This window comes from Nuphar pumila, chromosome 2 (genome assembly GCF_984573655.1).
Source record: "Nuphar pumila chromosome 2, dmNupPumi1.hap1.1, whole genome shotgun sequence".
In the NCBI taxonomy this organism is placed as follows: Eukaryota; Viridiplantae; Streptophyta; class Magnoliopsida; order Nymphaeales; family Nymphaeaceae; genus Nuphar; species Nuphar pumila.
Genome location: NC_143250.1, coordinates 78,204,827 through 78,232,425, shown reverse-complemented (window position 1 = coordinate 78,232,425; position 27,599 = coordinate 78,204,827). Strand labels below are relative to the sequence as shown.

At 40.7% G+C, this 27,599-nt stretch overlaps 1 protein-coding gene across 2 annotated transcripts in view; it reads right to left on the bottom strand.

Moving 5' to 3' along the window:
* Window positions 1-27,599, bottom strand: part of LOC149845791 (HEAT/U-box domain-containing protein) — a 173,375-nt gene that overhangs the window by 129,958 nt on the left and 15,818 nt on the right. For both annotated transcript variants that reach the window (XM_089996005.1, XM_089996006.1), the window contains exon 7: window positions 17,482-17,584. In XM_089996005.1, the coding sequence (XP_089852131.1) occupies window positions 17,482-17,584 (103 nt within the window). The remainder of the gene's footprint in view (window positions 1-17,481; window positions 17,585-27,599) is intronic.

Below are 27,599 nucleotides of genomic sequence, written 5' to 3'. Positions count from 1 at the left end.
GGGGTGGTTGTTAAAAACTTGTCCATCGGAGTTTTTGTACCATCCATCCTCTCCCTTGATGAACCATGAAGGTCAAATGGGTACGACGGGGGTTTCTTAACCGCTGCCCCATTCTACATGCTCTGGTCTAATAGACCCACTCGAGCATCTTGCCTGTGAGGGCGAGTTGTCACCATTTATGTGATCTCAACATTGTGCTAAATGCACGTTTCGAGGTTGTTACAACCTCATCATCCAAACATCGTAACCCACATGGGATATACTTGTCCAAAAGTACGATCGTACCTTTCCTAGAGGTACGACTACGATGAGAGGGCAACAATTAATGTCTTGTGATTCTTTTGGTTCATACATGACATGTATTGCTCTTTAAGCAATTGGCCCGTGGAGGCCGACATTATCCTATTGATATCTATAAGGTGTTGATTGCTCACTTCAAGGTACTTCATTACCTCTCGTAAAATTTATATTGTACATGTCTTAAGGTCCGGTTACAAAAGCAATTGTCATGGGTTTCTCTCTCTATAAATGAGTCTACCCATAGAGCTTACATTAAGCATGCAATTTCAAAAGAATAAGGATGAGGAAACGCAAAACAAACAATCACAAGTTAAGTAATCCTACAGGTAAGCGTGTATGCCAAATAAACTATTCTATCACAGAATCCTTATATTTTATTTCATTCATACAAACTCTTCGTGCGACTTTTCCCTACCTCGGGATGTTGTGCCGCTGCGTGCGTCTACGAGTGTAGATGATATGAGGGTCGGGCCGCGGAGCGCGAACTGGACCCGTTGCGTAAATTTGCAAGAGTGTGAAAGTTATTAAGACATAGTTGTGAAAAGAATAGAAGGAAATGCTAAGACATGCCCTGTCAGCGGGAAACTGATGAGTGGCAGGTCAAGGCTCCTGCTTAACAGGGAAAAATAGAACGGTAGTGGCCCAAGACCTCTGCCCGACCAAACGGCAACCAGCAGGGGCATGGACCCCTGCCTGACCAAACGACGAATGACAGGGACCTCGGCCCTTGTCTGACAGGACAGCAGATGGCAGGGGCCTCAATCCCGGTCTGGCAAAGCAGTGAATGGCAGGGGCCTCGGCCCCTGCGTGACAAAGCAGTGAATGGCAGGGGCTTCGGCCCCTGCCTAAAACAATGGATGGCAAGGGCCTCAGCCCCTGCCTGCCAAAACGTCAAACGGCAGGGGCCTCGGCCCCTGCCTAACGAAAACAATACATGGCAGGGGCCTCGGCCCCTGCCTCACGAAAGTAACCAATGGCAGGGACCTCGGTCCCTACCTGGCAAAACTGGATGACAGGGGCCTCGGTCCCTGCAACCAATGAATGGCATGGGCGAGGTCCCTGCCCGACGAACGAAAGAATGGCATGGGCGAGGCCCCTGCCTGACGAACGAATAATGGCAGGGGCCTCGACCCCTATCTGACAGAACAGTAGCGAAACAAGGGATGGCAGGGGCCTCGACCCTTTGCCTGAAGAATCGACGAATGGCAGGGGCCTCAGCCCCTGCCTGATAAAGTCACTTCGACACAAAAAAAGGAGAAAAAAAGAACCTCAAGGCACAGAGGAAGCGGGAGGATGAGACAGGGGGACGACCGACCTTTCGTCGGTCGTTCGAAAGCCCATAGGGGAAGAGAGGGTGCCGCAGGGGAGACTGGCCCCCTGCCGGCTCTCTGACAACCCCAAGAGGAAGGGGGAGACGACAGGGGTTGTAGGCTCCCTGTCAACCCTCCGATGGTCACAGAGGGAGCGGGAGGGCGCGGCAGGGGTCGTGCGCCACCTGTCGACCTCCCGGCAAAACCCTTAAGAAGGGGGAAAAGAGGGAGGTGAATAAGGGGGGGGGGGGGGGGGGGGGGAGGGAAGGTACGTACCTGGGAGGAGATCGACGGCGGTGGCCGGCGTCGGCGTGGGTGTCGTGCCCAGGGAACGAAAAAATGGTCGGCGCGAAGAGAGCGAGGAGGAGGAAACCCGAAGGGCGGCGTGCCTCCCCTTGCCCTCCTGCGGTCCTCTTAAAGAGCTCGAGGGGGGCAAAAAATCAGGGAAACACCGATAGGTTTCCCTTATCGGGTCGAAGGCACGGGTGGGGGGTGCGGCGCTCGGGAAGAGGATTTCTTAAAATCCTCTTCCTGAGTCGAGTTTTAAAACCCTAATGAGGACGGGCCCGGGTCGGGTCTGGACCCGGCCCGGGTCCAATAATTTTTTTTTTAAACCATGGGTTTTACATCCTACCCCTCTTAAAAGAATTTCGTCCGCAAAATATATTTATTGCATTCAGGAATCAAAATACAGGTCAGGAAATTTTTTCCTGATATCGTTCTCAGGTTCCCAAGTACATTTGTCAATTCCATGATGTTGTCACCGAACCTTTACAAAGGAAATGGTCTTTGATTTTAGTACTTGGTCACGACGATCGACGATCTCCACTGGTCTTTCTTCGAATGTCAAGTCTCCTCTAATGTCCACATCATCATAATGAATGATGTGCGATGGATCGTGAACGTATTTCCTCAACATGGATACGTGAAAAACATTATGGATCTGAGCGTACTGAGTAGGTAACGCTACGCGATAAGCTGCTTCTCCAATTCGCTCCAGGATTTCGAACGGTCCGACGTATCTAGGACTTAGCTTTCCCTTCTTCCCGAACCGAAATACGCTTTTCGTCGGAGATACCTTAACAAAAACCATCTCACCAATTTCGAAGGTAAGCTCTCGTCGGCGTCTATCTGCATAGCTTTTCTGCCGACTCTGAGCGGTACGGAGTCGTTCCTGAATCATTTGCACTTGTTGAGTATAGTGTTGCAGAACTATAGGTGCCTTCAATCTTCGTTCACCGACTTCATCCCAGTAGACAGGTGATCGGCAAGGCCTCCCATACAAAGCTTCGTATGGGATCATCCCGATGCTCGCATGATAGCTGTTGTTATATGCGAATTCCGTCAGACTGATGTGGGAATCACACTCTCCCTTCCAGTCCATCATACAAGCTCGAAGCATGTCTTCCAAGGTCTGAATCGTACATTATGACTGCCCATCAGTCCGAGGATGAAACGCAGTACTGAACTTCAACTTTGTGCCCAAAGCCAGCTGAAGTTGCCCCTAAAACCTCGAAGTGAATCTAGGATCACGATCAGAGATAATCGAGACCAGAACACCATGCAGTCTCACAATCTCTCTAACATAGAGATCAGCGAGACCATCCAACGATTGGTTGAGACAGATAGGTAGAAAGTGAGCAGACTTGGTGAGTCTATCGACGATCACCCAAATCGCGTCATGCTTCCTCCGCGTCCTCGGTAGGCCGACTATGAAGTCCATGGTGACATCTTCCCACTTCCATAAAGGGATCTCTATCTGTTGCATGACCCCACCGGGTCTCTGGTGCTCGATCTTGATCTGCTGACACGCCAAACACTTCGAAACATACTCAGCCACATCTCGCTTCATTCCATTCCACCAATAACTCTATTGTAGGTCATTGAACATCTTCGTGCCACCAGGGTGAATGGTGTATCTAGACTTGTGGGCTTCCGCAAGAATTTCATCTCGTAAGACCGGGTCATCAGGAACCCGAAGGCGCTCCTTCAGCCATATACTTTCATCCTCCTTCAGATGAAAAGGTGTATCTGCCAGTATCGCTTGAGCCTTCAACTTTTCGTAACGTACGTCCGTCTTCTGCCCATTGATGATCCTAGCTAGTAGCTCAGGTTGAGCAACAAGATGGGATAAACCAATTGAACCTTAAGTGATTGCGAAAGGTTCCCAAGAGGCTAGGGCTTCGACCAACCTGCATCCAGCAAATAAGGCATTAATCGAAACTTTTGGTGCTTTGCGGCTGAGGGCGTCAGCCACGACGTTCGCCTTTCCTGGGTGTTTGGAGAGAGTGAAGTCGTAATCCTTGAGGAACTCTAGCCAACGTCACTGCCTCATGTTCAATTCTTTCTGCGAAAATAGATACTTAAGGCTCTTATGATCGGTGAATGTTTCAAATTACTCCCCATACAAGTAGTGTCGTCACATCTTTAGTGCGAATACAACTGCATGTTGATTTGCATAATTGTTCTCATATAAAGAACTCTTAATTGATTAAGAATGTTAAAAGAGACCAAATTGTGTAATAATTTTTCTTCCTTAGTGGTCCTCTAAAAAGGTGGGAACCTCGGATGGCGGTCATGGGGGATCATGAGGATACGAAACGTTGTGTGCAATGTTTTCTCCAAGAACTCGATGAGTGATTCATATTTTCAGTCACAGTTGTAGGGAACTCCTGTCACTTTGCTTGGGGTGGTGGTGGTGTTAGACTCTACTGCAATTATTGGTATACTGAAAAAGTAGCATCAATGGATATTGATTTTCTTGTCATCCAGACATTAGTTGTTGACTACTAATGTTCCAATTGATGGTGTTGATTTCTGACGTCGGTCGAGGAACATGTTGAGACCCAGTTAATAAAATACATTGTGTGTATTAAGATACCACTGGAGACTGCCTTGAACCTCAGGAATTTGGCCCATTTTGAGTATCCGCAGGTTTTATACAAAGTGAGAACTTAAATATGTTGCATTTAGGTAGGAACATGCATTAAAAAAACACTGATAATTAAAGTTAAAAAGGCATTCAAGCATGCTGCATTGATTCATACATCCCTAAAATGTTTAATTTAGCATAAGATTGTTGGTTGTTTGAATTGAACTGTTTATATTGAAAGTCTCTTCCAAATATGTAATATTTGTTTGTGCCCTCTTAAACTTATGTTTGATTTGATTTATACTAATTTCCTTACTATTGGATTTCGAGAGGATTTCGTACGAGGACTTCGGTTTTTACTGTAAGATCTCGTGTTTTCAGACCTTAGTCACTTCATGAAAAACTTAGAAATTTGGCTAAGTCTGGTAAGAAAATCGTTTGAGGCTTGAGTTTAGACCAAGGTCTTAGAGTTTGGGTTTGACCCAAGTCTCATCATCAGGGTCTAGACAAGCCAATCGATGTGTGGCAAAGAGTTTTAAATTCAATCTTTAAATTCAAGCGAAATTCAAGCGAAGTTCGGGTTATTTTCGGGCGAAATTCGGAATTTGATATTCATGTAATATATCGTTGGATGCGTCTCGAAATTCTGAGTGCAATGGTATTTTACTTTTTCAAATCCGAGTTCCGGTTGGCCCAGAAATCACGTTTTTCTAAAATTTTAGCAGTTTGTTGGGACGGATCCGAAATTGGATCGGATTGAATCCAAGGTATAGGATCCAAATTTTTATGGATTTGGGTCCTAGTTAGGTCCTACAAAAATCTGGAATGGATATAAGTCTTAATCCAAATCTTGTATGAGTATGGGTTTGGATCTTGGATCCGGATCCGGATCCGATCCAAAATCCAAGCTTAACATTTTTATGACTTTAAATTCAGCTGGGAGTTTTAAATTGGGGTTATTATTATATAAAAAGTCTCCAGGGTCAACATGACCAATTTTGGGAACTTTTGAGTACCCATTAATAAGTAAATTCAAAAAATTATATTTATTAAATTAATGATTTTTATTAATTTCGGGAATAGAGTTAAGAGGGTTTAGGGTTAGCCCTCTTCCCTAATTAAAAAAGGGTATTGAGGATTCCATACCTTTTAGGATTAGGAGGTCAAATAGTCAACCAAATGTACATTAGGGAAGGAGTCTAGAATTTGGAAACTCCCTAATGTGAGAGACCCAAATCTGGAAACTCACTAATGAGTTTCCAGCATTAAATAGGAGAAGGAAGGGGGGGGGCGGCAGCCCTTTTCCTTTCTTTTGGCTGGAGAGAAAAAAAAACAGGAGAGAGAGAGAGAAAGAGAGAGAGAGAGAAGAGAGAGAGAGAAAGAGGAGAAAGCAAAGAGGAGTGAAGGAGGTAGAAGAGGAGGTTGGAAGCATTGGAGCTCAGCCACACGCCCCCATAGCCTCTATTCTTTTCTTTTTCCAAAAAGGTACGGGTACTTCTTCTTGAAATAAATGAGAAATAGGGTAAAGATTGGATTTTCCATGCTTCTTTTAGTGGAAATCCATAGAGGAACAGTGGATCCTCGATTTCCACCGTGATTCCATTAGTATAGGCTGTATTTTTGTTGTTTCAGAAAAATATATATATAGATACATATATATGACATGCTAGGGGGCAGATTTTTCAAAAGAGGTGTTTTGGTGTTCTCTTTGACAGCATGCACAGGTCCAATCTGGACCTGTGTACATGTCTTGGTCCCAGCCGACAGGGTCGGCTGGGCTGGGTATTCTTTTCAAAAAAATAAAAATAAAAGGGAAGATTGCAGTTTTGCAAAGTAAGTGGTGCTGTTGTTGTTGACAGCATACACAGGTCCAAACTGGACCTGTGTACATGCTGTTGGACCCAGCCGACAGGGTCGGCTGGGGCAGGTATGTGTTCTCACAAAAAAAAAATATCCAGTTTTTGTGGGGTGGGTTTTGCTGTCACCTTTGACAGCCTACACAGGTCCAAACTGGACCTGTGTGTATGCTTCTGGTACCAGCCGACAGGGTCGGTTGGGCTGGGTGTTCTTCCCCTTTTCAAAAAAAAAATATATATACATGATATTTTTAACAGGTAGTGTGCGTAAATAAAACTTCTTTTATGCTGTTCTTGTAGACAGCATACACAGGCCCACACTGGGCCTGTGTATATGCTGTTAAGCCCAGCCAACAAGGTCGGCTGGGCAGGCTTGCAACAAAAACATTTATATAAAAAAATATATATATATATATATATATATATATATATCAGTTTTCTTGTGGCAGGTAGGCTGTTCTTTTTTACAGCATACACAGGCCCAAACTGGGCCTTTGGGCCTGTGCACATGCTGGTGGACCCAGCCGACAGGGTCGGCTGGGATGGGCATTGTTCTTAAAAAAAAAAACTGTGAAATCTGTTTTTAGTGAGGTTTCGGCTGTTGGTTTGGCTGGCTGGCAGCCAGCAGAGTGGCTCTCGGCTGACTGTCAGCTGCTGGCCGAACCGACAGGCCCAGCCAAGTGCTTGGCTGGGTGTGTGTGGATGGTTTTGGCAGGGTTGGGGCAGGCCCAGTCGACCCAGTCAGTGGGTGCTGGCCTGGGCCTTGGCCTTGAGAAAACTTTTGGGTATACTTTATACAGAAAATTTTTTCTGTACAGGAGGGGCTTCCTGGCAGCTTACACAGGCCCAAAAGGGGCCTGTGAATACCCTGTCAGACCCAGCCGACCGGGTCAGCTGGGCTGCGCTGTTAGATACAAATTTTTTCTCATGTGGGTATTGTAGCATGCTAGTGATATAAGTGTGTTAAATTATAAAAACAGGGCTGGCTGCAATTAGTAAAGTTAGGCTTTTAAATCTCTTACGGCATGTTAAACCTTGGGAATAAGTCATGTACCTGAAATTTTAATTTTCACATATGTTAGGCGTTGATGTGGTTCATATGTGTGTTTGAGCATGCTTACACTTTATTCCATGACAAAGTTGTTGAGTGCTTACTTATTTATGGACTTAACAGGTGTGGTTGCATATACATAAACACATGAATGCTCTTTTTTTCATCTCATTACAATTCATGATTTGAACCATATGTGGTGATAATTGCATAAAGAGGCATGCATGCGCATACCATGCATATGCACAGAAAAATGGGGTATAACATGGGTTGTGTAATCTGCATATGGGAATGTCATATTTCATGTTTATTGTCAATGGGTTAATTTGGTACGTATATGCCTATCCCTTGCAGGCATGTTAATACCACTGCATACTTATGATTATGATTCTTGCATCAGTGCTTCGGTGATCATGATGAATCATCGAGGGTTTGGTAAACCCGAGTTGTGGAATTGTTTTCCCTCATTCATTTCAATGCATTGCAAAGATCATGCCTTATTAATATTTCAGTTTTATTGCACTGTTCTATATGTTTCCACAGGCCGGAGTCCTGTGATGGCTCTCGCGAGGTAGATGCGAGCTTTTATCTTTCTTTTTGCATATGATGTTGCAAAATTTAAGAAATTAAATTTTAAATAAAAGAAATAATAAAGCACAGTGTAATATACCTTCTGGGATCACCCATCTGGAGAATGGGGATCTTAAAAATCCGGTCTTTGGGAGACTGTGAGGATACAAAACTCTGTGTGCTTAATTTTGGTCCCCTGAACCCGATATTGAGGTTCCTTCTCCTGGCCACGGTTTTAGGGAGAGTCCGCCACTTTACCCGGGAGTAGTGTGTTTGACACAGCTGTTGTTTTTGGTACTAAGGAAGTGGCACTTGTGGGCGTGGGGTGTCCCTTGTGTCCCCGACATTAGATGTGGAGGTCTAATGTTCCGAAGGTGATTCGGTCGAGGGCTAAGTTGGAACCCAGTAATAAAATATAAATTGTATGCTAAGCTACCCTGGGAACCTAACTTAACCTCGGGGTTTGTACCCGTTTGGTGTATCCGCGGGCAACGGTAATTAAAAAGAGAAACTTAAAGTTGTATGCATTTAATAGGGCATGCATAAGGAAACAAAAGACTTAAATGGAAGATAATAAAATGATTCATGCATTGCATAAAAGACATGCATTTTTCCTGTTATGCATTAGATCATGCATACTTTAATGGTTTCCTTACTCAGTACATGAGGGTAGATGTTGAATGTTAAATTCTTGTTGCATGCTGAAATTTTAGTAGATGCTACTGCTTTACTGTCTTTGCGTGCTTAGCAATTATGATTGTTGCATGATTAAATTCTCAATTGCTATAAACTGTCTTGTATGTATTTCCATTAATTGTTGCATGATATCTCATCTTCATTCTTTATCTCACTTGTTTCATTAAGAAGTAGCTGTGCTCAGGATTTCGATTCTGACACCCTACTTCGTTGGTTTTTCGCAGAATCAGGTGATCAGTGAAGTCGACAGCTACTGCGAGGGCGTGAGAGTCACAACGAGTTTGACAGTCTTCTTTGTGGACAGAGTGACTCTTTATTTCGGTTTTTCAGTCTAGTGTTCTTGTTATTTGCTTAATGTCATCAGTAGTTACTTGAGTCAGACACTTTATTTTTTAGATTAGTTTTTAATTCATGAATAAAGGTAATGGTTAGTTATGGATGTTAATTGCAAGTTCTTTTGTGGTTTGTGGCTATCCAGTTGGAATTGGAACTGTGAGGACCCCGGGTCTCTGGGAAGTTTTCCGCACTGTTTTAGAAAAAAAAAAATCTGCATTTTCAAAGGGGATGAGTTGGGGTCGTTACATTTACTCCATTTTTAAAAACTTTTTTTCAGATAATGAGGCATAGTGATGAAGGGACTGGCTTGTTGGAGGGAGCGAAGGTTATGATATGGTGACCCGGATTCTGTACTCAATCAATTTATTAGTGCTCCTTAATCATTTCACTTGGTAGCTGTACTCAAAATCATCATGTATGTCAGAGATTTTATGCACTATGGCATGTTTTTCTCATCTTTGTCTGATAAAGAGTTGAGAGCTTTTTGTGATGTTGATTTTGGAAGCTCCACTAGAGATAGACTTTCTATTACAAGGTTTTGTGTTTTCCTTAGAAGCTCCTTGATCTCGTGAAAGACCAAGAAGTAGGAGAGGGTTGTTTTGTCTATTGTAGGAGCAAAAAACAGAGCTATGACTCAAGTTGTAGCTGAGATTATTTGTATATGATGGTTATTAAATGAATTAGGGATCTCATGTAAAAAGAAAACTCGGCTATATTTTGACAATATGAGTGTTATTCATATTGCTAAGAATCAAGAGTTTCACGAGTAAACCAAGCACATTGAAATAGACTGCCATTATACAAGGACTTATGAATACGGGCTTATAGCTCTGGAGCATGTCATTTCAAAGAATCAGATTGTAGATGTGTTTATGAAAAGTCTTTCTCCCTTGCATTTTAGCTCTTTCCTTTCCAAATTTGGAATGATTCCTTTACATCCTTCCAAGTTTGAACAGGAGTATTGAGAGTCTATGTAAAATAATATAGTATATTTATGTGTAATGTAACTTTATTAAGTTTTTATGTACATACTGTTACGACAATGAAGCCATACATGATACTTCAAGTACAAGGTTTTGATGATGAGCAAGTGGAATCAACTGCATTTCAGCTAAGGCTATGAAGAAATTGAAGAATTCGATGAAGAATCTTTGAAGACTAGTGTGCAAATGTTTATTTCATTAAAAGTCTTAGATTCTTGTAAGAGTCTTACTTAGAGTGCATATTTAGGTTGCATTTCACCTTAAAAATCTTTAGAAAAACTTTTCTAAAAAGAACCCTCATGAAAATCTTTTTAGAAAACTCTTTTCTTAAATTTTCATGTTTATTAGTCGACCAATAGACTTACCAGTCGACTAATCCTTTCGTGCCATATTTTCTAAAAAGTCATTTTTGTCAAATTAGTCGACCGAAGGTTTTATCAGTCGACTGGACAGAATGTCTGTTTTCTGGAAAATTAGCAGCAGTCGACTAATGGTTTTATCAGTCGACTGAACAGAACATGTGTTTTCTGAAAATTTAGCAACAGTCGACTAATGCTTTTTATCAGTCGACCGAACAGAATGTTTGTTTTTCAGAAGATTTTAGCAGCAGTCGACTAAAAGGTTTTTCAGTCTACTGATGATATTATCAGTCGACTAACTTTTCTCAAGTCAACTAAGTTTCAAATGTTCAGATTTTCAAACGGCTCGATTAACAGATCAGTCGACCGACGATAACTGTCAGTCTACTAATAACTAACTATTAGTCGACTAACTGATGTTTCAGTCGACTAATTTTGCCGTTTTCCTGAAACTTCAAAAAGGCGTGTCTTTTCATTTTTCAAACATTTTGATCGTTCGAAATGGACAGTTTTGACACCTTTTCATACTCTCAACGTATGAAAACTTTCAACTATAAATATGAGTGCATTCTACACTCAAAAATATCAAATTCAATAGAATTATATTGAATTACTTCTTGTTTTTCACTCCTATTCATTCAAGTATTTGTTTTCTCACTCACGTGATATTTTCACTTCAGTTTTTCACTCAAATCACTTTGAGAGATAGTGAATTCGTGAGTAGAGTGTTTCAACAACCTCAAAAGCCAATTGCATCTCATTTGCATTCAAAAGGAAGGCTCATAGGTTGTATTGTAAGTTGTTATTTCTTTTCTGTAAAAAGGACTCCTTGGTTTAAAGGAGTTGTTTGTTTTCAGTAGGGTTGTTACTGAAAGTGGGACCAGTTATGGTCTGTGTGATCTTGTAGTTAACAAGGTTGATAGTGGATAATCTCAAACGGGTTTTGCTTGGGGACTGGATGTAGGTCGGGTTAGACCGAACCAGGATAAAATCTTGTGTTCTTTGTGTGTTTGCTTTGAAATTTGCAAAATCATTCTATATTCCGCAGAAAATTTTAAAAGCACTATTCACCCCCCCTCTAGTGCTCGTTGCCTAGATCCTAGTGCACTTTCACATACACTAGTAAAAGGGGGTATATTAGACTTTTTACTTTTTCGTTTTTGTAGTACTCTAAAGGGTCGACTCTTTTATATTAGAGAGTGTCATCTCCCACAATATTGAGTTAGAATGAACATTGCTTTATTCTCTCCATTTTAAACCTTGTGTAAATCCTAGCTCCTTTCCCTCTCTTTTCTCATATTTCTTAACAGGAAACACCTTATGTGAATTCTAAATTTGGATCTAGACATCGAAAGTCTACTAATGAAGGTTAAAATATATGTATATATACTTATATATATATTAATATATATAGTATATTTTTACTCTTTATTTTTTGTTATTATCAGGGGCATTTTGCTCTTTTTCCTTGTAATAGAATTTGTTCTCTAGGGACAGTTTTATATTCTTGATCCTTTTACTAAAAGACTAAGGGTGCTTTGGGTATTATCCCAAAGAGTCGTTGGGGGCTCCCCAACAGTCAGATTTATGACCGTTGGGAGCTCCCAATAGCCTCCCTTAGTGGTTGTGTTGCGTATAAATAGGGGTTTGTAAACACCCCAAATTTTCCTCGTTCATTTTCAAACACCCCCTTTCAGCAGATGTCAATCCCCTTAGGAGTCTAGCCCTAGGTTGATCGAAGTTTAGGTGTCATTTCACCCCCATTTTGTCAAAAAAATATCATTTTACCCCTAGGTAACCTTAGGCCACTGTTAGTTAGACCCAACCGAGCTCATTTTTAAGTTCAGAACAGTTAGAATGTTTGTCATTTCTAGCTCATCTGAGCTCATGATGAGCAAACATTGTTCATTCATGACCATTTCAGCTAAAATTGGCTCATTTCCTCATAAATGAGCTCAATTCTAGCTCGAATTGTAGTCAATTGTCTCTGAGTCAATTAATCTCAGTCAACCCTATCCCCCCGAGTCTAACCTGAGTTGACCAGAAGTTCAAGTGGCTCGGTTTCAGTTCAAAACTATTTTTCATATTGTCGGAGCCCATTTTAGCCCATTTCAGCTGAAATTGAGCTAAATCCAGTCAGTTGAGCTGGTGTTTGAGCCTCAGATCTAGTTCATCTCAGTATTACTGGTCTTGATTCCAGCTCAAACCCAGTACGGTCTTGTTACCCATTTCACTTCAGTGGTCATTTCTCACCATTTCTATAAGAATTGAACCATTTCTCGGTCCATCAGTCTCAGTGTTATTTTAGCTTCTCTCAATTCAGAAACCTTAAGATTCAATGTAAACCAGTCGAGACTAGTTCAAACCTCATTTTAAGTGTCACTCTGTGCCCTTTAAGGGCAAAATCATTTCTCGGATCATTCTTGTCCAGAACTTTATTTTATCATTCCCTCAGCTGGCACAACTACTAATTGAAGCTCGGATCAGTTCCCGTCCTGAAAACTTTAGTTATATCCGAAACTCAATTCGCATTTGGATCAGATCCAATGTCGGGTCTGATGTTCAATCCTCAATTTTCATCCGCAAACAAGAATTTTTAAGTCTTTGGCTCTGCCAGGGGTCCAGGACTTCAAATCCATCATCCAAGGTTTACATTTTGTAATCATTTCGTATCATTTCACATCATTTCATGTCATTTATTGTCATTTCGTATCATTTTATGTCATTTCATCGCATCACATTGTATGTCATTATCGGGATCCAGCACTTTTGTTTTTCAAAATCTTAAATTCAGATTCGATTTTAAAACCTTTATTTCGAAGTTAAATACATGGGTTTTAAATCAACATTTGCCATTTGTCAATCCCCAGGATCTTATATTCCTTTATTTCAAAATATTTTTCTTAGAAAGAGATCTGGATTCGTTTTAAACTTAATTTTTAACTGATCTCAATTCTCGGATAGGACTCATCTAGGTGGCGTCGCTTCTGGATCACTTCTTTCATTTACATTTCTCAAATTTTAGTTATTTTGGAGTTTTAGTCGATTTAGGACAGTGTCTTTTTACCTTTTAAACATTTTCAAACTTTCATTTTATTGGTTTTAAAACAGAGGTGGCCTTACCCCTTGCACATTTCTTTCATTTAGCCATTTTTTTAGAGTTTTAGTTGGTTTAGGACTCTATCATGGAGTTTCAGTCGGTTTGGGACTCTATTTTAACCTTATCTTTTATTTCTACTTTTACCTGTTTTCAAGAAAACCTTTTAAAATCTTTCAAAAGAAACCAAAATTTTAGAGTTTTAATCGGATTAGGACTTTGTTCCTATAAAACTCATAATTTGTATAGATTATTAATAAATAAATAACTCATTTTTTTTATCTTCAAATTAGAAATGTGTTTCTAGCTTTTGAATTTTTTTTTTTTTATTACATATTCATTTGTTCATTCAAGCCAATCAGAGTATAATTTGCATTTATAGAACTATTTTGGGCTATAAATCACTATTTATATATATATATATATTATTTAAATATATTTTTAATGGAGTTTGTAAATTATTGGAGTGTATTTGTGTGTTATTTGACTCTTGATAATGATTTATACGGTAATTTGTTATTTTTGACTAATTTTGTTATAATTGTCATTTTTTTAGTTTTTGGCATTTGCGATCGCACACGAAGGGTTCGTTGTATTGCTTAGGTAGCGGTCTTTGCGGACTTCAAAACTTCTCAGTCTTTTGAGTTTCGATTATTGTGCTTCACATTATTAAGGTAAGATACCTTAACTGAACTTATAGAGAGCATGTTTAGGCACTAATTGTGTAAGCATGATGTTGTTGCACTGAATATTTAAATAAATTGTAAATATAAGTTATGCTCACACAATTCATATGGCATTGAACGCACTTAACAAAATAATAGCAGTCTTGCTGCATGATTTTCCAATAATATCTTGCTCGGATGATTTGCTTGACAAAAATTTGGTAGCTGACACGACCACCGCAAATGCCTTCGTGCGCTTCTCGCACGACTTCTTTGGCTTCATCTTCGTCTAAGCATTTGGAATATTCAAAACTGAATCCGCGACGATAGAGGACATTAGCAAGGATGAAATATCGGGCAGACATGCGCTGAATCGCTCGTTGCTCTTTCTTCGAGAGTTCTGGAGGAAATTCGTTGGTTTCTATAAAATTCTTTATATCATGACATCAGGGCTTCTTCTTTTGCTCAGTCTGGTTTATTTGCTCTGTCGGGAAGAAGGCAGGTTGATCAAGTCTGTCAATTTCAAAAGTGCGACAGGATTCTCCGATCTTGAAAGACATAATGGAGCCTAGATTGGCTAGGTTGTCAACTGCTTGACTAAAGTCCCTCTTGATATGGAAAAGCTGAAATTCTTCGAAATTATTGGCAAGAGCTTAAACGATCTCCTGATAAGGAAGTAGTTTTTTATCCTTTACCTGCCATTCGACTAGGACTTGATTGACGACAAGCAACGAATCGCCACAGGTATGCATTCTCTTGACATTGAAGTCTTATAGAATTTTCAGGCCTTGTATCAGAGCCTCATATTCGGCCATATTTTGAGTGCATCTTCAAGAGACCAAGAGCACAGCGTTGCTCTGATACCATGTAATGAAGTATGCGGAATTAGAAGGATAAGATGCAAAAGCATCAAACAAGTCCAATTGTGGACAATTACAAAAATAGGCACAAAAGTGTATAAGCAAGAAGTCCACGATGGGACAATACAAAAAGCCTCAAAAGGGCAACATCAACAAGTAAAAGAATAAAAATATTATTAAAGAAGTGCTTGGAATACAATAAAAGAAATAAGGGGAACACAGCCCTATTTATATACAACAAAAGAGAGAAGAGGCCATTGGGAGCTCCCCTCATAGAGTTGTTGGGGAGCTCCCAACGGTCATATTCATGACTCTACGAGTGGGGCCCCAATTGGCCAATAAAAAGGAAATAAAAAAGAAAAATACATTAAGAAAAAATACAACAACAACTACGCCTTCATCCCAAAACAATTGGGGTCAGCGATATGAACCAAAAAAGAAATTCATTTTGGGTCTTCCACATGAATCCTTTTCCTCCAATCATTTCTATCCAATGCCATGTCCTCGGTGAGGTTCAAAGCATTCATATCCTTTCCTATCATCTCCATCCAAGTCTTCCTAGGCATAAAAAAGAAAATTACATTAAGAAAAAATAGAAAAAACTAAAATATAGTTGTTTCTAGAAAACAACTATAAGTACTTGTGAAAAGACAAAAATGCCCCTACCAAGCATATTAATACAAAATATATATATATATTAACAATGACATGCATAACTTGAGGAGTGTAGGAATATGTGCAAATACATATCAAGGGCAAAATCATCTTTCAAGTTAGAAGGACAAGTGTGTAATTATCTTTTTTATGTATGGGACGTCCCCTATGGGGATATTGATGTAATATTTAAAAAAAATTATATTCTTTTAATCTTCCCATTAGGGTTGTGATATTTATAATAGAAATCAGAGGTGCAGCCCTTCTTCACCTGTCAAAGAACAATAAGGGCCAGTGCAGGATTGGGTCAAACTTTCAGAGTACGGAGGATATGGCACGAGAATCACTAAAACAAAGTACGAGGTTACAGTTATATGCATATGCTACACTATGTGTGGATCTTCCTCAGCTTTTTTTAAAACGTTCTCATCCCAATAAGACAGAAACTGAACGTGATTTAACATAATAACAAAAAAAAAATTTATATTTTGAAAATTACCAAATCTTCATCGATTTTCTTCTTTTCCATGGTATTCCACCCAAACCGAAGGAAAAGAGTATCCAATTTTATAAGCACAAGCAAAAAAAAATTAAATATAAAAAAATATCTTTTCCGCAATAAATGGGTCGACCAACCTATTTTGTCTTGCTATGTGCATATCTCTGACCCCATGTGTTTCCACAGAATCCTCTACACCTCATCTTGCTAAAGACACTTTTCCGGTTTGATTCTGACCTGGGAGGGTTCCTGAATCTTGTAAATCTTGGGTAGACAGACCATACCTCTCTCTCTCTCTCTCTCTCTCTCTCTCTCTCTCTCTCTCTCTCTCTCTCTCTCTCTCTCTCTCTCTGGATTCCCCTTGTGTTGCCATCCCCCCACTTTTTCTACCTTCTTGCACCTGCCTGCCACCACTCGACTCTCTCTCTCGTCGGGTTCCCCTCCATGCAACTCAGCCAGATCGAGCCCACTCCAAGAGCACGCCACCCAACCCTCTTTCTATTCTGCCTCACTAGTTTCCCTTCCCTTGCCATGACCCCTCTTTCTTTCTCCCTTTGTTGTTGTGCCAAAGACGCCCATACCATCTCTTTCCCTTTTCGTCTCCTCTCTCTTACTCCCTTTCTACTCCATATGCCATTCTCTCTCAAACTTATTGTATATTAAAATATCATAATATAATAATATTTGCAGAAATTAGTAGTAACTCTTATAATATATTAATAAATGCATCGCTGTTATTATATATGAATATGATATCAATGAGTCAGACTTGATTCAAATTGGAGTAGGTACAAATCCAGATCTGACTTTGAGGTGTTGGTATGGAATTTGAAACCGAGTCTGATCGAACCCACCATGAGAAAAAGCATAAACCAAGTTTACAGGAACCAAACCCAGTCCATAACTGGTAAAATAATATTTTTTTATCCTTTTTACATCGAAAATTTCTGAATCTTCACTGGAATTGGGGTTAGACCTAGGACTAGTATGAAATTTCACAAACCATATCCTGCTCTATATACTAATTGAACCCTTTGGGTTGTCAGCTCCATCTTAGTTTATGCAATATGACCCTTTGGAGGATAGAGGAACCATCGTGGTGCTTCGGCCGAGTTGATTTTGAGAGCTATGTTGACTACCACGTCTACTTTATGTGCATGTTGTCTGGAGAGAGATAGGGGGGCACACATAGAGGGGGAACTCAGGTGAACTGTAAAGAACAGAATTAGGCATGCTATCTTCACTATTAATTATGTTTAATATGCAAATACATGCTTTCATACCTAGGGTTGAATGGACGGTTTGGTCTATCCTCCAGCTTGACTATAAAAAACAAACCCAAAAACAAATAAATAAATAAAGTGCTCTGATACCTGTATGGATTTTCTTGCTGCTTGAGAAACTTCAGGAACAGGATCAAATTGGGAAAACCACCAGGGTCCCATCAAGGACTTCAGAAATGAAGCCAACCCTCTCCTGTGGGGGGCACAATAAGTTACAGTTGTATATAGCAGCCAGTTTGGCCCACTTGTATGACAAGGAAGCATAGCATTTTTAAGACTAATGAAGAGAAATCATTGTAAAGTATGAGTTCCTCACAGAGCAATACTTCTGCATCAGATATTCATCTAGTGCTTGAAAACTAAATTCATACAGCATGAGATGCTTCATGACGGACGTGCCAAGGAAGCCTCGATGATTCTAAGCACCTGAGATCAGTCCCCCCCTCCCCCGACCGCCAACTAATTTAGATCTTCATTATCCCAACAAGCTAAGAAGGCCTATAACATACTTGAACAAAAACTTTTATAAACACTAACCCCCATCTGCTGGTGTGATCTGAAGACTAGTAGTTATACTTTGAAATCCCTACTAGATGAAAAGTGGAAGTTGAATTCTACCAAGCAAATTGGTCTGAATTGCACCAAGGCAGCCCTAGAATTTTGTGAGTGAAACCGGATTTAACCAATATATGTGCCATTTTAGTGGGTAGATCTTTTCTTTTGAGTGGCTTGACTCAAACCAGCAGGCTAACCAATGTAGACTTCCACAACTATGTAAAATCAGTAATGTTTGCATTTACAGGTCAACCATAACAGGGACAATGGGAGAAAATCTAATCTTATCATAGTTGAGTGCATGCTGACCAACCACTTTTACTCCTAAGCGCTAATCATACTCTCAATCTGTTGACACTTCCTCTTTGTAGACTGACTCAGAAGCATTCCATTATGTCTTATCAGTGGAGCTCCACATATATATATATATATTTGCTACTGTCTACTGTATGTACAATCTAGTTGGAAAATCATAGGTGCATGTTTTATCCACTCAATCTGACGATTCTGACCTCATAGATGAATTCAGAATGGTTTGTTTGATGGGGATCACACTTTGGTTTATCTTTTTTCGATGTAAAAATATGATTTTGAGTCATGAAATTTTGAAACAAGGTGAGTGGTTGAATTTAGAAGCCCTTAGAAAACCAACTTACATGTTGCAAAAACAAGATCCAAAACTTTCTACTAAAGAAATTATGTACATCACTTTTATGATGTCGGATCTACAACAAAGGTGAAAAATTAGTGTTTTCTACTAGATTGCACGTACAAATGGCTGTAGAAAATTTATATCCTATACATACATAGGTACATACATATATATATAGAGAGAGAGAGAGAGAAGATTTTTGGATAGTCATGGGCCATCCCAATTCTCCACGCCCATTGAGCTCAAGCACGAGAGAGAGGAGGCATCAAATGGCAGTTATCCCCAGTGGTCTCAGAGAGAGAGAGCAGCCTGACTGACTAGAGAGAGAATAGATGGCAACGGTGGGGTGCCACAAGGGCGTGGGGGTATCACGGGAGAGGGAAGGGCATCTGGGGGCAGAACATGGCCCTTGGTCATACACAAGTTGTCCATAACAATGGGGGATTGTCCACTCATATATATGAGGAATACATTCGGGAGGACCCCCCCCATGAGGACCATGCAAAATGTCATAGTTCTAGGTATTTTTTCCTTAATCTGAACATATAGATGTATTTATCATAGTTTATTGATATTCCATAGAAAACATGTATAAGATTAGGTATTTTTCATGTTCAATATTTTTCTGAGAGATGAAAAATCAAGAGCTGATTTCACACAACTTGATGGAAAAATATTCACGTTTTTTCATTAAGCCAATTTGATCCAAAGCATGTTCTCTAGTAAATAAACAATGATATGCACATCTACTGGCTCAGATCAAGCAAAAAACACCAACAACTCTGATATTTTAATGCATAAACGCACATGCACATCCCCAACTACAACCCTTCAAAAATCATAGTTGGAGGTGTTTTTCACTTGATCTGAGCCAGTGAACGTGTATGTCCTTGCTTAGTTATAAAGATATGATTTGGATCTAATTGATCAAGTGAAAAGATTGAATACAATACATGAAAAACACCTATGGGGATGTTTTATTGTGATATTGTCCATTGATCTTTGAAGACATGTTTTATTGTGACATACATATCAACCGTTTGTGATAAAGACGTTTTATTGTGATATTGTCTGTGTTTTTCATTCTGCCATAAGTTTTAATGTGATATTGTCCATTGATCTTTTCCCTTTGGAAAAGAGACATGTGAGCATGAAAAACACCTAAATACAATACATGCATTCTACTGAGTAAGTTGTGAGATACACATCAACCAGTTCAGATCAAGCAAAAAGACCTGCAATTAATTGATATTTTATCTCTCTAAAAAGAGACATCTAGGCATGAAAAACACCTAATATAATACATGTTTTCTACTTAGTAGACTGAAATAAAGCAAAAACACATGCAATTATGATCTTTTAAGAGTCCTAACCGCGCTCTCTCAATAAATAAAATTACATATATAGAGAGAAAAGAGCATATCATCGAACGCGTTTTGTAATATCGTGTGTTTTTATATTATGCTAGACTTAGAAATTCTGAAAATTTTGGCTAAGTGTTGTAGAAACATCGGTAAAACCCTCGATGTTATGTTATGATATTTGAGTTTGGGCTTGGCCCAGGTCTCATCGGTAAGATCTAAACGAGCCAATTAAAAGGTGATAAAAAACTTTTATTTTCAACCTTTAAAATCAAGCGAAATTGAAGCAAAATTCGGGTTAAATTCAGGCAAAATTCGAATTATATATCGATAGATGTTCCTCAAAATTCCGAGTTCAACGATATTTGATTTTTCTGAATTCGGGTTATGGTTGGCCCGAAAATCGTATTTTTTCAAAAGAGGCCCACTTTGATGGGACCAGATCTAGATTGGATCGGACCGGATCCGATCTATATGATTCAAGTTAATATGGATCTGGACTCAGTCCAAGACCCATATTAATTAAGATCTGATCTAGACCAGGATCCATATGGATTTTGGATATGGATTTGGATCTTGGATCCGAATCCAATGAAATTAAAGTTGTAAAATCAGTATAAAGGTTTAATTTAAAGAATTTTAAAGTAAAAAAGACTCCCAGAGAGATAAGGCACCCTCTAAAAATTTTTGGGTAATTATTAATTAATAATGATTTTAATATTAAAATTAATAAATTTCAAAATTTGTAAGATAAAGAACAACTAGGGTTTCTAGAGGAGGCGCCACCCTCTAGAAGAGTCCAATGTTACTATGAGATAAAAAAAGAGTAAAAGTAATTGGAAAAAATTAAGAGTGGAAAAGTCAAAAAGAGGAAGTTGAGAAAAATTAGGAAAGTGGGATTGGAGATAGAATAGAAACTCTATCTCCAGCCCCCCCCCCAATATGAGAAACCATAGAGGGGGCATCACCCTCTAGGGGCTCTCCATTATAAAACTTCAAAAAAAAAAAAAAAAAAAAGAAAGAAAGAGAACTCGTGGGGGAGAGAGAGAGAGATCGTGGGAAAGGAAGAGAAGAGAAGAGAAGAAGAAAAAGGAAAACGAAGAGGAAGGAGAAGATCCATCTCCTTCTCCAGTCATCCGACGATTTCTCTGATCTTTTTCTAATTCCTACTAAGGTACGGATTTTTCTTTTGATTCGAATGAGGAAAAAGAGCCTAAATAAGATTTAGGTGATATTTTTGAAGGAAACCATGAATCTGATTTGGTTTCCCATGTTCAACTTATGAAAAATCGACATATGCACATCTGGTTATGTGTATTTCAGATTTAAACTCTTTTCAAAGACATGTTTTATTTATGATTAATGCATATATATATATATATATATATATATATATATATATATATATATATATATATACATATGAGACGCTATCCATGTGAATCACAGCCACAGTTTGGACCAGATTCAACCCAAACCGGGTCTGCCGCAGCATTATATATATATATAGAAGTAAGTGGGGGCTTTAATGGGCCCAGCCGACTGCAGACGGCTGGGCAGATTCGAAGTTTGTTAAGCCCCAGCCGACTGCAGGTCGGCTAGGCAGATTTATGAGTTGCTAAGCTCCATCCGACTGCATGTCGACTGGGCAGATTTAATTTCTGTTAAGCCCCAGCTGACAATGTTATTTTCTGTGAAGCCCCAGCCGGCTGCAGGTCGGCTGGGCAGCGTTATTTTCTGTTAAGCCCCAGCCGACCGGTAGTCGGCCCGGTCGGCTGGGCAGATTCATAACTGTTTTAAAAACTGGGCAGATGCACACCCGGTTGAGCCCAGCTGATACAGTCGGCTGGGCAGTTTTCAAAAAAAGATCCATATTTATATGTTAATGTGTATGTCCAGATTTACATGTTAATGTGTATGCATGTTAATGTCCAAATTTACATGTTAACGTGTGTACATGTTAAATGTCCAGATTTACATATGCTAAAAGTTCATGGTTATGTCCAAGTTTGACATATGCTAAATGCTCAGATTTATATGCATTGAATGTTTAGATTCATATATGTTTAATGTTCAGATTTATGTGTTTCTGTCATGTCTGCTTTCATGTGACCAAAATGCATCTTTTCATGCATCTATGTAACAATGCAACAGAAAATTTGATATATGCTCAGTGCAATCATGACAGCATATATAAAATTTAGAACATACTTATTAGCATGAAAACAACTTATGTGACAACAACAAAATCGAATGTATGTTCAGTGTTTTCAGTGCATTCATTAGACAACAACAGAAAATTTTATATATGTTCAGTGCAATCATTAGACAACAACAAAATCGAAAACAATTTATTAGACATGCATTCGATTTTGTTGTTGTCACATAAGTTGTTTTCATGCTAATAAGTATGTTCTAATCATGACTGTTTGCAGGCTATTTTGAGTGGTAGTGCAGCATTGTCTGGTTAAAAGAGAGTGTTATAGAAATCTAAGAGTCGTGATAATGAGAATTTGGAGAAATATATGATAGCAAAGAAGGAAGCTAAAAAAGTAGTTCGAAAACGCGAAAGATAAGGTATATAAGGAGGTTTATGACAAGTTGAATACCAAAGAAGGCGAGAAGAATATTTATAGGCTTGCAAAGATGAGAGATAGGAAATCGAGAGATCTGGGTATGGTTAGATGTATCAAAGATGAAACTTAAAGGATTTTAGTCAAAGATGAGGAGATTAAGGAGAGATGGAAAGATTATTTTGATAAGCTATTTAATGGAAGTCATGCTCAGGATCTTGGAGACTTCTCCAGTCCTTTTCATGAGTTGAATCGTGACTTCATGCGCAAGATTCAAAAGAAAGAAATTGCAGAGGCTTTGAAGAAAATGAAATCAAGAAGGGCAGTTGGCCCAGAAGGTATACCTATCGAGGCTTGGAAATGCTTGAGAGAGAAAGGTTTAGAATGGTTGACAAATCTTTTTAACAAGATTTGGCGGACAAATAAGATACCTAATGAGTGGAGGAAGAGCACTTTGGTGTCTCTATATAAGAATAAGGGTGATATACAAGATTGCACAAACTATCGTGGTATAAAACTCATGAGTCATACTATGAAACTTTGGGAGAGGGTGATTGAGTCTAGGTTGAGGAAGATTGTCATGATATCGGAGAATCAATTTGGTTTTATGCCTGGAAGATCAACTATGGAAGCTATACATCTTCTTAGACAACTTATTGAGATACATAGAGAGAGGAACAAAGATTTGCATATGGTTTTTATTGATTTAGAGAAGGCATACGATAGAGTACCTAGGGACATTCTCTAGTGAACAATGATGAAGAAAGGTGTTTCTCTCAAGTACATTAGTATAATTAAAGATATGTATGAAGGAGTAGTAACCAATGTCCGCACTTGTGGAGGGGTGACAACCAATTTTCCTATAACGGTTGGGTTACATCAAGGATCTGTTTTAAGCCCTTTCCTATTTGCTATGGTGATGGATGAGCTTACAAGATCAATTCAAGAAAATGTGTCGTGGTGTATGTTGTTTGCTGATGATATTGCTTTAATTGATGAGTCTAGAGTTGGGGTTAATGCTAAGTTAGAATTATGGAGGCAGACATTGGAAGCAAGAAGTTTTAAGTTGAGTAAGAGTAAAACAGAATATATGGAATGTCGGTTTAGTAAGCAACGAAGTAGTGATGGGATTGTAGTGAAGCTTGGTGAGCAAGAAATATCGGTGGTGGATGATTGTTTCAAATATTTGGGATCTATCATTCAAAAGTATAGAGAAATTGATGGAGATGTAAATCATAGGATAAAGGTTGGGTGGATGAAATGAAAAAGTGCAACTGGAGTGTTGTGCGGTCGTAGAACGTCATTGCGGTTGAATGGAAAGTTTTATAGGATGACTATTAGGCCCGCTTTACTATATGGTATGAAATGTTGGGCTGCCAAGAGACATCATATTCAAAAAATGAGTGTAGCTGAGATGCGTATGCTTAGATGGATGTGTGGAAATACAATAAAAGATAAGATTCGGAACGAGGAGATACGTAAGAAGGTAGGCATTGCACCCATTGAAAATAAGATGAGAGAAAGTCATTTACGGTGGTTTGGACATATTCGGCGAAGGCCTAATGATGCTCCAGTTAGAAGGATGGAGAAATGGGAAAATATATTAGTTAAAAGAGTTCGGGGTAGGCCTAGGAAGACATGGATGGAGATGATAGGAAAGGATATGAATGCTTTGAACCTCACCAAGGACATGGCATTGGATAGAAATGATTGGAGGAGAAGGATTCATGTGGAAGACCCAGAATGATTTTCTTTTTTGGTTCATATCGCCGACCCCAATTGTTTTGGGATGAAGGCGTAGTTGTTGTTGTTATTGTTGTTGTATTGTCTGCCGCCCAACACTAGTTGGCCGCATGTTTATACATGAGCAACATGTTGCCAATAGTGTCTTAGTGTTGTCCCATGTGGGGCAGCATGGCTTTGGGCTCAGTGGGTATGTATTGTATTCTAAGCTTGCCCGAAATGGCAAAAAGAGTTGTTTACACATGCTCATGAAATTGACTATTTTGTCTATATAAATGTGCATATAGTGAACACGTAAATTCTGAAATTACATTGTTGTTGCACTAACATGATCGCCTGTATATGTGTAAAACCCTCAAAAAAATTTTGTTGGACCCTGGTCGGATCCAGATTTGGACCCGACTGTCACTGTCCACCGCCTGCGTATTTTATAAATAAAACACGCAGAGGGGGGGGGGACAGTCGACGAGCCCCTCCCCCACGCATCTACCATCACCGCTCTCTTCTCTCTCTTCTCTCTCCCCCCGACTCTCTCTCGTCGGCTCGCTGGAGACCCCCTCCGCCGCCGTCGTCGACGACTGCCTTCGTTCCCTTCGATGACGACGGCGACTTCCGGGTATGCTCCTTCTCTCATATCCCCTTTTCTTCTTCTTTTCAGACGGCAGGCCGGCAAGTGCGACACCCCCTGTCGCATGTGTCCGACTGGTTGGCAGGAGCTTTTGCCCTTGCCTCTCGCCTTTCGGAGACCCGACAGGGGGCAACGCCCCCTGCCGCCTGTTTTTGCTCAGTCAGCAGGGGTTTCCAACCCCTGCCCCTCTCTCCCGCTTTCTCTGCATTCACTGGAAGGCCGACAGGAGGCCAGTGGCCCCTGTCGTGCCTTCCCCTACCTCTCTCTCTCACTTTGGGTCTACTAGGAGGGTGGTGTCGAGCACCCCTCTTGGTCTGTCTTCTCTTCGGAGGGACGACAGGGGTGAGGCCCTGTCGTCAGCCTGCTCCAGCAGGTCGGCAGGGACCAAGCCCCTGCCACCCCCCCCCCCCACTCTCTTTTTCGGCAGACGGCAGGGCTACCGCCTGCGTCGCCTCTTCTCCCCTTTTTTTTTCTCCTTTTCCCCTCTCGCACCCTCGTCTTCTTCTTCTTCTTCTCCGTGTTCAGTCGACCGACAGGGGGGCGGGCCCCCTGTTGTTCCCTCTCGTCGGCAGGGGGACTTCCCCCCTGCCTCTCTCTTTGGGTCGACCAACAGGGGGGCGGAGCCCCTGTCGTCGCTTCTCGTCGACAGAGGGACTCCCCTCCTGCCTCTATCTTTGGATCGACCGACAGAGGGGCAGAGCCCCCTGTCGTCGCCTCTCGTCGGCGGGGGGACTTCCCCCCTGTCTCCCTCTTTGGTTCGACCGACAGGGCAGCAGAGCCCCCTGTTGTTGTTCTTTTGCGTCAGGCAGGGCGGGGTAGAGCCCCTTGCCTGTGTCTTTTCTTCGACCGGTGGGCACGGTGGGAGGACTGGGTCCCTTCTCGTCACCCTATGCTTACAGGGTAGGGGAGGGCCGAGCCCTCCCTGTGTTTTGTTTCTGCTTGGCAAACAGGGGCTCGTCTCCTGTCTTTGTTTCTTTTTACAGGACGGAACAGAGTCGTCGCCGCTGTCCTTTTGCAGAGATGGCAGAGGATCGAGCCCCTAGCCCTCTTTGTTGTTCGGCATGAGGGGAGCAAGGCTCTCTGCCTCTGCCACCGTTTGTCGCCTGCATCCTGCTGCCTTGTTGCCTCCCTGTTTCTCACTGACAACAGGGGCTCGCAGCCCCTGCCCCTACTTCTTGCATTATAGCAAGTGCGCAAGGGCACAATGCCCTTGCCTCTGCTTCCTTCGCGTTAGGTCAGTGACAGTGCCCCCGACCTTCTGTCTTTGGTGTTAGCTTGCTAAGATTGTCGTTGTTGCAGCTCATACGACGGATCTCGCTCGCGCTCTGTGACCCGATCCGTCTATCGCTTACACCCGCAAACGCCAGCAAGCTCGCAACTCCGCAAGGTAGAGGAAGATTGCATGGAGGACTTGGACAATTGAATTGAGTTCAATTAACTAAAAAGAACGATTAAATAAATATATATATATATACAAATATATATTTATACGAGTACACATTTAACTCAAGGACGCGGTTTCGTGATCCTTGTTCTTTACTTTCTGTCAAGTCTTTACCTTGTTGTCGCGCTTTGCGCCCAGGCTCTTGCTTTTGCAAATGTTTTGTTATTGCCTTGCCATTGCAGATGACGCTCAGGTTTTCGCTCATTGCACGTGTTATAAAGGCATCCTCGTGGAGGATGCAAGAGGCTTTTACCGCTGTCTCTCTCTCTCTTGCGATAAAAGTTGAATCGAGAGCTTGACGATTCATCATCGTCTAAGGAGAGGGATACCTAGCAGGGATCCTAGCTCTTCGAGTACGCAGTTCCTGCATAGTAGACTTGAGATTTAAGGAGTTGCGCAAAAGCATCAAAAACTACCCAAATCGAAGCATTTGGAAGGATATGATTAGTTGGTTATGTTCATCTTTTTGACATATCTTGAGTGATCTCGAATTGGGGTTCGAGCGAACTTCTTAGCGGGAGTTTTGTTGAGAAACCCGTATCCCATCTATCGAGGTCAGTATCGAGTCATGCGAGGCATGTAGATGCCCCAATAGCGGATGAGATTCTAGAAAATCGCATGCCAAATGTTGGCACAAGCTGCTGGTTGTTTCAAAAGATAAAGAATGTCAAAAGTTTGAGAAACATTACATCTTTGTGAAACACTTTTGTTGAGACTCCTATTGAGAAGCTATACCCCTTTCATCGTAGAGTACTTGTAGTCGTGCATTACACACTAGTACTACGATGATCGGATGAGACGGTCATGCGACCTCGAACAATGTTAAATGCACAATGTTGTAATCACATAAAATTGTGAATATTCGCCTTCACAGGCAAGATGCTCGAGTGGTTTAAAGACCACAGCATAGAATGGGTCGTTAGTTAAGCAACACCTAACGCACACATTCGCTTCTTGTTGTCTGTAAAGGGAGAGGACAGAGCGATACAAAACTCCAATGGACAGGTTGTTAACAACCACCCCACGGGCAAAGATCTGGCCTCCCGAGTCATTGGAGTTAGGGAAAAGGGGCTACAAAAGTTAGCTCAACACTTCTGTATAAGTTGGATGCATCTGTGGCACTACTTACCTGCCTTTGGGGAATCCTCTCTCGGCTAAAGTCGTCCCCTTAGGAGCGGACTCAACTAGTTATTCGGGTTATTGAAAATACATAGAATAACAGACGCCCGAACTAGTCTCAGTTGTTTCTACG